This window comes from Silurus aristotelis (genome assembly GCF_946808225.1).
Source record: "Silurus aristotelis genome assembly, chromosome: 28".
NCBI lineage: Eukaryota > Metazoa > Chordata > Actinopteri > Siluriformes > Siluridae > Silurus > Silurus aristotelis.
Window position 1 is genome coordinate 4,090,603 of NC_139601.1, and position 12,126 is coordinate 4,102,728.

A 12,126-nucleotide genomic window follows, 5' to 3' on the forward strand; every position below is an offset into this window, starting at 1 on the left:
GGTGTTCACCGCACGCAACAAATAATTAATCAAGGTAACACAAGAGCACATCTTTGCTGTAGTGGTCAAGGGGATCATAGAGGTTTTTTACTGTTTCGGTCCTACACAATAACACAAAGGAATAACCGGTTTATTGTTGGTTTAGAGAGGAAGCCGACACTACATTTCAATAACAGAGTTGTTCAGGGATTCAAGCACAAGGTTGCTATTATCATTTCATAATACAAGATTTATTCTGAGCATTTATATTGGTCCAATTACAATATCCACATCACTAACATAGTCAAAACAATAAGGGATTTATCTCCTTTATGTGTAAATCGAGCTGCTTTTTTTGTGTGAGTGCGTCAACCTGGGAACATAAGCGTATATATATATATATATATATATGAAAATATCGAAAAGTATATATATAATGTTTGTTTTGTGTATATACATATTTGGAACAGAATAACCCCTTTTTTTTCCAGTGTACCTTGTTTTGTGAGGAAGCTGCAACTCAAATGTTATTCTTTCTTATAATACCTGTATAATGACATGCATTGCACTTTAGATGTACATGCTTGATTATGTAAATACACTATTTGTACAAATATCAGGACACCAGACTTTTCCAGTCATATGTGGCTCCTCCCAAAACTGTTGATAAAGTTTAAAGGCACACAATTGAATAGTGTGTGTTTTAATGCCGGAGCATTACATCTTCCCTTTACTTCAACTATGAGACTATCGACCTGTTCCAGCATGGCACTGCCCCTGTGCACAAAGCCAGCTCCATGAAGATATGCTTTACATGGGTTTAAGTGGAAGATTTTAAATGGCCTGCTATAGAGCTCTGACCTCAAGCCTGATGATCACCTTTGGGATGAAATGTAATGCTGACTGCATTACAGATTATTATAACAGCAAATTGTGGACTAAATGTGGAATGATATGTCTTTTTTCCATATAGTGTATCCCACCTTGATAATTATTAATGATTAACTAATGATTAAACCCCCCCCCCCCCCCAGACTGCTTCGCATATGGTTTCCTCAGGGGTTCCTGAGACGATTAACGGTTTTTAACTTCCTCAATCGAGATCCTACTTGGAAGTATGATTTCAATGAAAAGCTTCAGTATTGTTCAAAAGGTTTTTTTTCTTTCTTTCTGGTGTTATAAACAAACTTTCACGCATGCTTCTGAAGCTAGGCCATAATGTGTCAGGATGTGCTGCCGAAAATTGACACTGATGTTCACGAATGTCGCTCACACATCCTGCGAGTCATTCACATCACCAAACACTTAGCCATTATTAAACCACCAGTACTGGGAATATTTTCAGCACAAATTGTGTTTCCACGCACTTTTTTTTCCTTTTCAGCTTTTCTTTTCTCCCTTTCTTACAAAACTAACAAGACACTTTTTAAAGGCAAATTTCCAGCATTAATTAAAGCCAAAAACAATTGCAAAAACAAATAATGAGCAATTCTCCTTCATATTCATACAGGCCACATGAACACAGCTCCTAAAAATATGTAACTGCTTTTCTAAGACATACTAATTGGACATTGTTTATATTATACCCATGTTTCTGTTGTATTTTTTTGTATTTTTTATTTTATTACCAAAAAAAGACTAACTGAAGAGTCCTCTGAGCTCCGTCGCTTCTTTCTCCATCTCGTCCTCTGATCTCCACTTGGACGCGACGTCTTCGCTTTCACGGTCATGCTTCTGCAGCTGAACACAAAGCAAATATTATGCTTTTCAAAAAAAATTACAATTCTTTCACTGGCCTCAAGACATATTGTACGCAAACACAAGGATGTAGCAGAACATTAAACAGAGCAGATGTGAAGAGAAAACATGAACAAGTACGAGTTATTATTAAGCTGTGTGTGTAGACGAATCCTGAATGTCTGATGAATAAAAAAAAGCAGACTTTGGAGGCAGCTCATCATTTATTTAGCTTTATCACGTAACTTATATATTTCCACTACTCCGTTACATGAATTAACTATTTCATGCATATACAAGAGCCATTTTCGAATAGATATTGTTTTTTGGGAGCGTATAGGGAATCTCGGATTGAAGATATCTTGTAATAGATATAATTAAATTCAATTCATTTTTATTTGTATAGCGCTTTTAACAATGAACATTGTCTGAAAGCAGCTTTTCACAGATAATGTGGTGATAAAAAATGTTCTTTATAAGTGTAAAAAATATCATGGATTTATTTTAAAATATAAATCGAATAGCTTCATGTGAAGAACAAGAATTCTTTAGTTTAAATTCACATAATGGCTCATAAAAAAATCAAGTAATGTGGTTTAATGGAAACCATTTTTTCAGTAAGTATGGATTACATGGATTACACAGAAATATACATTCATTGTGTTAAACAAACATTACTCAAATATGTTTTAAGATAATATATACTTTTATTCAGCCCACAGTGGGGATATTTCTCTGTTTTATTTAGTGGTAAAGGCAAGAAAAAACAGCTATGGTGAGAAAAAAAAAAATATTTTCAAAAAAGTTGGACATCCCTGGTGTTGATCCTTAAATAAAATAATGAGCAGCAACCTTTTCAGTTCCTTTTGGCTACTAATAAATATATATAAAGGCATTTTTTTTCAATGTCAAATATCTGCTCAGTCACACACATATTGCAAGATTTTATATCAAACTAAAACTTTCTTTCGGCTTCTCCCGTTAGGGGTCGCCACAGCGGATCATTCCCTGACCGGGGCTCGAACCTGGGCCGCAGCGGTGAGAGCGCCGCATCCTAACCTATAGACCACCAGGGGACCACAAGATTTCATATCAAACTAATGTGAAATAAAAGGGAAAAAATAAAGGGCCCGAGACTTGCGAGAGAGCTCATGAGGTAACACGTTGCCGTATGTTAAAATGAGAATGGTTGGTAGATCTGTAAAAATGTCACTAGATCCAATGTTATAACTTGCATGGTTATAAATGAATACATTTTATCATAATACATAAAAAAAAAAAATTGCAATTTTGATAATTTTTTGAAACAGTTTTGAAAGAAATACGACAAAGAAGTGAGCCATCTTTTAGTTCTGAAGGTCAGGAGAAAACCAAACCTTACTGTATACTTTATAATAAGACTCCTTAAGCCTTTATTATAAGATTTATAATGAAATAAATCAGGGTGAGATTATTTATAAAGGAGATGCTTTTGCTCAATGATCAATTCTTGTATTTAGACAATTGAAATGTAGTCACGACCTTCATTCCTTTCATTTTAAATATTTTCCAAGCAAAAAACATGCGGTATATATAAAAGACATTCAGTTATAATAAATGCATTAGCCATTGTTATAGTTATGTATGAAAATGCATACTCTTAATGAAAAGGATGGTTTAAATTTTGTGTTAAAAATAAAATAGCACAAGAATGAGTTAGTTTTTTTTGGGGTAGCTTCAGTGGCTGAGCTGCATTATTGGAAGATTTTTCCATATGCTTTTCATATACAGTACAGGGTTATTTAAAAAGAATGAACCGATATCATGATGCATTGCTTTAGTTCTCGAGCATCATCATGGAATGAGTCAGTGACCATTTGAAAGAGGCGTTCTTATTGTTTTTAAGCGCCACAGGGGCGATGTAGTCGCGTCGTTCTCCGGAAAAGTTCAGTTGTGATATTGCGTAATGAAATCGGTTCATTCTTTTTGAATAACCCTGTACTGTATTTAAAAAAATTTAAATAAAAAAAATATATATTTAGGCATCTTGAAATCAGCTGAACTCTATTTTGAATAAACCACATTGGCTTTCGAGAAACAATTATAGGCTAAAAGAAGATTAAATCCAATATGTATAATGACCAGTAAATGTCATGAACATGCTATAATCCATGCTGCCAATGCCAATGGATGAGCAGATATACAGAATACATCACAGAGCACTGGAGGTTATGTAGTTTGGCTTTCACTTGCTCTCTCTTTGTTCACATCCCAGAGCCTGAGACGCAAACAGCATGTGTTCAGCCACACTGTTTCTCCCTCAAACCATCACACCGAGACTAAATCTGCACCATTTACCCCATACGATGCTTCATCGTGGTCGGGAAACCGCGTTTTGCGGCGTGAGGAGAGTTTGTGTCGGGATTGAACTTGCTGATGTATAATTTTGTGCCAGTAAACTAAAAAAAAAACAGTTAAAAAAATAAAGAAAAAAAAAGTCAGATGATTTCACAAATGCTTATCTGTGTCATATTTAGCTGCGAGCAGGACACGGGGGAGGCCGGGTTCCTGGAAAAGACATCTGAAAGTCCGACAGAGCAAAAATAACACCTGACGTCAACTCGCAACACGCCTCACGAGAGGGACTGTCATAATATAGCGCCGTTAAATTTAAACCACTTTTACAACCAAAGCAGAAAATCAATGCTTCTTGACAAACACTAACCGCACTTCCCCTTAAGCCTCCGCCATCAGGCTTCTGAAATATATCAGCCTCTACGCGTTTCTCGAAAATAAGCCCAAAACCCCCGCTTACTATTTCAATTATTCAATAATAAACAAGAGCAAGATTAAATGATATATACATAAAACGAATAGTTAACAACAGACAAATAACTTTCAATAATTAGCTATCTCTTGTCGAAAAATGTCACACATATCCGGCATCGATTTCATTTGTTTATCAACCCTTAATACATCCTAATTATCTGATCCACTTTGTTTTTGAAAACAGCTCCGATTTGCCAGGAACAGCGAGACGCTTCCAAACATTTCTGACATTTAATGAAACTAAGAGTCAATGTTTTTCTCCATTTGCAGAAAAACAAGTCTTTTTTTTTTATTACAGGATTTTATTCTTAATTAAATGCTGGCTCATTTAGTCGGGTAAAAAAAAAAGAAAGAGAATAAGCCACAGAAAATGTGTTATTAATTGTTATTTGGGTTGGATTTAATGCAGAGAATCTAAATGACTTCATAAAAAAAAAAAATAATAATAAAAAAAAATTAAATATAGACAAGAATTGAAGAGTGAATGACTAGACTAGGGTTCCATTCATATTCTATTTTTATTTTTGAATCTAACAGAAAAACTTATGTAGGATCAAACATGGAGGTGGAAGCTTAATGGTTTGGGGTTGTTTTGGAGCAGGGAAGGTTAGAGATTAATTCCAGGTGAAAGGAAAAATGAACAGTATGGCTACCATTCCGTACTTCAACTCCAACTATTTTTATTTGGACTGTGGCTCATTGAAACCGACTTTACTATACAACAAGACAATGACCCGAAGTGTACGTCCAAGCTCTTTAAGTGTTATTTAAAAGAGCAATCAGTCGGCTGGAATGAATCTATTATGGAATAGTCTGCACAGTCGTTGTACTGTGTCTTACTGGGATTAATTCGATCGCAATTCCAAAAAAACCCTCCAAGTCGAAAAAAAAATGGCAAGTTTTATAAGAGGCATGGCAAAGTATTTCAGCTGAAAGTTTGAAGAAACTGTCCAGATGCCAAGAGTGTGTATAACTGTTATCCATGCTCATAGAGGATTTTTCAAAGAAAATAAAGTAAATCATCTGGACATTTACAGCAGGGAAAATAAGTATTTGACACATCAGCATTTTTATCAGTAAGGGGATTTCTAAGTGGGCTATTGACACAAAATTTCCACCAGATGAAGCCATCAATCCAAATATTGAATTCATACAAAGAAATCAGAACATTTAAGTATACAAGTTGAATCATAATGAATAAAGTGAAATGACACAGGGAATAAGTATTGAACACATGAAGATAACAAAGTGCAAAATGGCATAGAAAGCCAGGAGATCACCTGAAATCTGTCAGTATTGAGAGAGAAACCCTGCCCCTTATCAGTACTAATTGATATCGGCTGCTTTCGTCCTAATTGATGGCCTATAAAGGCTTCTCATTACTCAGGAGGCACCCAGTAAATTGACTAGTTTGTTGCATAAAAACAAAAGGAACATTCCCTCAATACCATAAACTTTATTATATTATAAATAAAGTTTATTATATTCTTGAATTATTAGTGCTGCAATGACCAGATGATTTCTGAAATATGGTGTTAAATGTTTCATGTAGTATACTGTAGGTTTATTTTTATGTGTTAAAATTCTGTTCTTGAATCTTGTAGACCTTTAAACACGATTCCTGCGAATATCCGATGGCACAGTTGTGGCTGCAGTGAAAGGAGACTTGTTAAATTGTCTTCATTCATTTCTTGCTTTTGTTATGCCATTCGTTCTCACTGTATGAGATTCCTGTGTGTGATGCAGCGCTCTGTAATACTACGTTTCTGTAAATTATTGATGGATTCTACATCCGTGGTGTCGTAATGATGGTATTAAGAGATTTGGGTAGGACACCACCGATGGTGTTGCTGCTAGATGTAAAATGCACGGCGATGCACTGATGTATTTTCCTAGGAGACTTTTTTCCCTAAAAGTCATTTAACAAATAAATGAAAATTATCACAAAGTTTTTAATATATTGAAGCCTTTCAAATGTTACAAAACATTAACACTGGAGACTCCTTCCATAAAAATAAACACACCTCCTCTATGTAAACGTCACCATTTTGGCAAGTGTACAGACTGAATGTTGAAAAAGCTTCTCTTTCTGTGATGCATCAGCTGAAAAAATAAAAAAAAAATTTATAATTTACCTACAACAGGTTGCACATGATCTGTTTGTTTCCACATTCTTCATCTTGACAGTGATGGTTACAGAGAGCTGTATGATCATGCAACCTCCAGTACACATACACCTAATGTTCTACTCATCAATGGCGAAAGCTTGAATATAGCATCGGGTGGCGTACGGGAAAGTTCAATAAAGCGTATGCCATGCAGAACCGCGCGTAATGATAGAGCGTGTCAAGGAGGCTGAGGAAAGGTTGTGATGGCGTACAGATGGCTGACAGCTCGCTTTGCGAACACTTCCTCTCTCTTTTTAGTGACATCAGGTATCAGAGCCGAGCCCCCAGCTGCCTCCTCTTCCTTAAACGGTCACTGCACACTGACATGTGCATGTGTGTATATGTGGGTGTGGGTGGGTGTCAGTGTGGTCCAGGCTTGTAGGGAGAAAAGGGACTTCCTGAACAGATTGCTGTCACCCGTTATCTCCTGCCTCCCGCTAAGACAGAGGCCATCTTGATGCCATGTAAATACATTTTAGCAGCTGGTACAGTAATTACTGTGCAAAAATAATATTCCCCGGACTGTCGAAAAAAGAAGTGCCTCAGATGAGATCCTGTCAAAGCGAGCACGTGTTCCTGCGAATATCTGACAAGGCCTGAGAGGGATCATGATCAACAGGAGGCTGGGAGACTGGAAGCGAATGCTGCATTCTCACTAATATAACTTGTCGCATGAGTCTGATTTTTTGTCTGAAGTTTGTTTTTGGACACCAGACAACAAAATCGGTATGTCCGCATTTCCCTTACAGTAATCTCCACTCTTCTGGGAAGAGGTTTCCATAGATTTTGGAGTGCGCTTGTAGTGATTGTTGCTCATTCCACCACAGGGGTGTTAGTAAATTAGGGACTGAAGAAGTCCCTAATTTGAAGAAATTGAAGAAGTTCTCTCCATTGTGGGAATTGACTTGATGAGAGGTCAGAAAAAATTGCTTCAAGAATCACTCTTTCCAACTGTGGTGAATAGAAAAGCATGTCAAATGCAGACAAGGTGCTGAACTTCTTTCAGGCAAGAACATGAATCTGAATCTAAACAGGCACAGAATGAGCAAAACTGGACAGCTCCAGCTAAACAGTGAAAAGAGCATAGATGATATTCTGGGAAAAAATACCCTCTCTACCAAAAATAATAATAATTAAAAAATAATAATAACCCTGAAGAGTTATTGTGATGGTGCCAGGCTTAGCTAAAAACTGCCAGCTTGCCCTCCCTGATCTCATAATCATATTACTGACCTCTGACCCTGAACAGTTTCTTGCATTAACTGTGGTGCCATTTTTTTTTTATTATGCATATCCAACTTTCTTTTGGCCGTACAGTGCATCGAGGTATTTCCTCCAAAACAGATAGGAGGCCAGCGTTAATAACATTCCACACTAGAAGAAATTGGACTTCATTAACCCACTATAACCCCATCTTCATCCGAAGTGTCAAAGCCCAGTGAGGGTCGCGACCCCTGCCGAGTCAGATAGGACATGCCGGTATTAACCATTGACCCTCGGGGTGAACAGCCTTTATGATCCTGCTCTGCCCTGTGCTAAGTGGATCCAATATAACAGCAGATAACAGATTCGGTCTGTTCTGGTCATGGCCATGGTTAGATCTGTGCATACATATAAAAAAAAAAATCACATTTGCATAACGTGAGTGAAATTTGGCTCAGGGACTGCTGGCTTACTATTAAACACAGGGTCAATCTATTATAATAATCATTATATATCTAAATATAATCCAAATGTTCTCCACGGTTCTTACACACAGAGTGCCACTGCATATAAATATAGCATTTACTCATGGACATTTCATTAAGATTTCATGATTGTTTTCTTTTTCTTTTTTTTTTGCCTTTTAATCTTCTCCTATTATTCCCCCATTCATTACACCGAGATAAACAGCAGAAAAGACAGCGAGGTCTTTATTCGCTAAGAATAGCAGCAACTTGAAAAGAATTTCGGACAATTTATCTCATTGAAATGAAAGTAATGCTTTTAAACCGTTAGCCTGCAATTCGGTGTTTTTATACCATTAGGGATCAGTGCAAGAATAAGAAGCGACCTGAGAATGAGGGAGGGGGTCAGGGATTGGGGAATGGGCGGTGGGGTGGGAAGCACATAAACGAAAGGGAAATGATAGTAAGTCTTTTTTTTTTTAAAAAGAGAAAAAAAAAAAGAAAAAAGAAACAGGGATCGAACGTTGAAGTTTTTAGTTAAAATAAATGCAATCAAACAGAATGTGAAAAGCCTCAGACCACTTTACTAATTCATGTCTGTTTCCACATTCTCCTTTTCGGATGAAAGGCAGAAAGCCCCAGTGATTAAACTTTCCTGCTCCATTAACTGAATGATTAAAGCGCCACGGCCCATTTGAAATGCACTCACAGGCCAGCATTATCTTCATTGTGGTTATGGACGGCGTTCGGAAGATCTGGGACAGCGTATCTTCGCCCGAGCCTTTCTTTCTAGGTGCTCTATTTCGTGTTTTTTTTTTTTAGGTCTCTTCGAGTTTGGACTGCGTCCTGGGTTTTGTTGGATTGGACTCTTCTTTCTTTGAACCAGGTTCCAATGTTTTTTCGTTTTTTGCACATGAACAAAAGACATAAAGTACACTCCCTATATTTGTATGCCTACACACACACACACACACACACACACACACACACACACACACACACACACACACACACACACACACACACACACACACTATATTCAGAAATGTTTGTCGACACCTGAACATAAGAACAGCCCACTCCACATTTAGTCCACACTTGCTATTATAATAATCTCCACTAGTCTGAAAAGATGTTCTACTAGATTTTGGAATGTGCTTATGGGGATTTGTGCAGTCACTATTCCAGTTCATCCAATTCAGTGTTCAGTAGGGTTGAGGGCAGAGCTCTACAGAAGTCCACCTCAACCCATGTAAATCATATCTTCGTGGACCAGGTTCCTAGTTCAAGTGAAGGCAAAAATTTGAAGCTAAGCATCCAAAGGCTATACAATTGTGTGCCTCTATTAGGTAACAGTTAAAAGTTAAACAGTAACAGGAAGAACCGCAAATGGCCAAAATAAGTTCAGGTGTCCCAATACTTTTGTTAATATAGTGTATGCTGTTTGCCATGCACATCCCTGTGAATAACCTTTTACTATTAAAGTGGTTATAAAGACTTTCTGTAGTCAATCATAATCTATATTGTATCATATACTCCTCTTTATGCATGTAAACATTAGAACATCTATGCCACGCATTATAACGTACTGAGATACTGTGCATGCATAAAGGTTAGGTTAGGCTGTTTGTTTGTAGAAATATTATAAGTTCGACATTTTTGAATAATATACATGTTTTTAGTGTCTATGATTTAAATCATAAGGATTATAAAGGCAAATATATGAATATATCAGCACTCAAAGGACTTATGACCTTGCTAAGTATTTTCCATCTGCAAAACCAATCATAAGCCTTTTGCATAAGCGTATAAATAAATAAATAAATAAATAAATAAATAAATAAATAAATAAATAAATAAATATAAAAAGCACGAATTCTGACACCGAATGAAAAAAAAAGCCACATCCACCCACCACACATTTTCCACAAATAACCTCACGTCTGACTTTTGAATGATTAATACATTTCCACGTGTTGTGTGCGTTCAAACAAACTAGCAGCAGTGAAAGCGTATTGATGTTTCGCCGATCGGCACGCTCCGGTCTGGGAATTAACGGCGAGGCTCTCTCCGAGTTTGAAGCGCCATCAGGTTTAATAACATTCTCACACATGCAAATCATTGCACCGAATTGGAGGGATGTTATGCCGCCTTGTCAGAGTGTAAGCGCGCTAATTCACGAGGGGGTTCCAGAAAAGCGCACGTTTTTAATGACAGTTTCAGCACCTTGTTTTCAGAGGAGAATGAGCTGTCCAGCAGCTGAAAAATAATTAAATTGTTTTTTTACTTTCTTGAAACGGAAAAGATTTAATTTGCCTTCTACCAGCGATCGACCTCTGCTTGATCATCTCCTCCTGAATATTAACTGTACTTTATATTCATCTTGTGTATAACATGTGCTTGACTGTTACATGCTACATGACATTTACATGAGCTTTTCATGAGGACTATATGACAAACATATGGGGGGTCGGGGGAACATATTACAGCATGTCAGCTGTTATAAAAACAGCTACTGTTAAGCTGGCTTTAAACTGGCTCCTTAGTCAAGTCACGGTTTGTTATTTTTTTTTTATATAAAGGTTTTCTAGACAAAAACTTCCAGGAATCCTACATGGTAAAATGTGTTATACTTATCCAGAGAATATACATAAGATATACTTACATCGTGTATATAGTGTATAGACAAACATTTATGGACACCTGACTATAAAGTATGTGCTTTTTGAACATCCAATTTTGTATTTACTTCCAATTTGCTGTTGTAATAACCTCCACTCTTCTGAGAAGAGATTTGAAAGATTTCTTAAGACACAAGGGTGTTAGTAAAGTCAGGTACTGATGTAGATGAGGTGAGGAGACCTGGAGTGCAGTCAACATTCCAATTAATCCCAAAGGTCTTTAACAGGGTTGAGGTCACAGCTCTATAGCAGGCCACTCAAGATCTTCCATTTCAACTCATATAAATGTAGATTTCAATATTGACATCTTGTCAACAGTAAAACGTAACACGTCAACCACGTGTGTCAACGTCGAGCATACATTCTCCGTGCTTATGTATTTGTCATGTCACTATATAAACCTAACTTTAGGGTTAAACTGTTATTACAGTGTCATAACAATGTCATAACCCTGATCTTATAGTACATACACTAGATTTGCAAATAGCAAATACAGGAAGGTTACATCAAAGTTAGATAAATTTGACTTTAAAGTGATGTTCTGAGAGGTGACACTTGTTTGCATTAGTCATTAATTACTGTTCATGCAGGCTTATGTCAGTTGTCATTAAGGTCTCTTGTATGAACTTGACAATGTCATAATAACACACGGTATATGGCAAATGACAAAGTGTTATGTCATCGGGACTTCAAAACTGACTCGTCCTTATGACAGGTGACACTTCTTGGTATAAGCCCTAAAATACTGTCTATGTAGGCTTATGGCAGCTGTCATTAGACACCCAGGTATTGGTACTCTATAAAAGTGGACACAATTGGTTATGCCAGTGTACACTATCACATCCCGGACTATGTAAAAGTACTCATGCTAGGTTTCTATGTCAATGTTACTAGAAAAGACACTGCATAGAAGTGTCATAACACGATATACTGTATGTCACTAAACTGAGGTCAGTGACTTCAAAAATTACTAATCTTATTGGCAGTTGTTACCAATTTACCAAGATACCAATCTCAAAAAAGTCTAAGAATTGATCTCTGAGGCATTCCAAAACATTAAATTGGATAAATAGCAAAAGCAAATAG

The 12,126-nt window shown here is 36.8% G+C and overlaps 1 protein-coding gene and 1 long non-coding RNA gene across 4 annotated transcripts in view; one reads left to right on the forward strand and one right to left on the reverse strand.

Moving 5' to 3' along the window:
* Window positions 1–1,133: 1,133 nt before the first annotated feature.
* LOC310722059 lies at window positions 1,134–7,471 on the forward strand. Its single transcript, XR_014532287.1, has 3 exons — window positions 1,134–2,376; window positions 2,933–5,573; window positions 5,923–7,471. It is a non-coding gene; the product is annotated as an uncharacterized lncRNA (long non-coding RNA).
* The window catches only part of fhit (fragile histidine triad diadenosine triphosphatase), a 247,998-nt gene continuing 237,440 nt past the window's right edge, over window positions 1,569–12,126 (reverse strand). For all 3 annotated transcript variants that reach the window (XM_083534323.1, XM_083534321.1, XM_083534322.1), the window contains one exon: window positions 1,569–1,719. In XM_083534323.1, coding sequence (XP_083390449.1) covers window positions 1,618–1,719 — 102 coding nt within the window. In that variant the 3' untranslated portion in view covers window positions 1,569–1,617. The remainder of the gene's footprint in view (window positions 1,720–12,126) is intronic.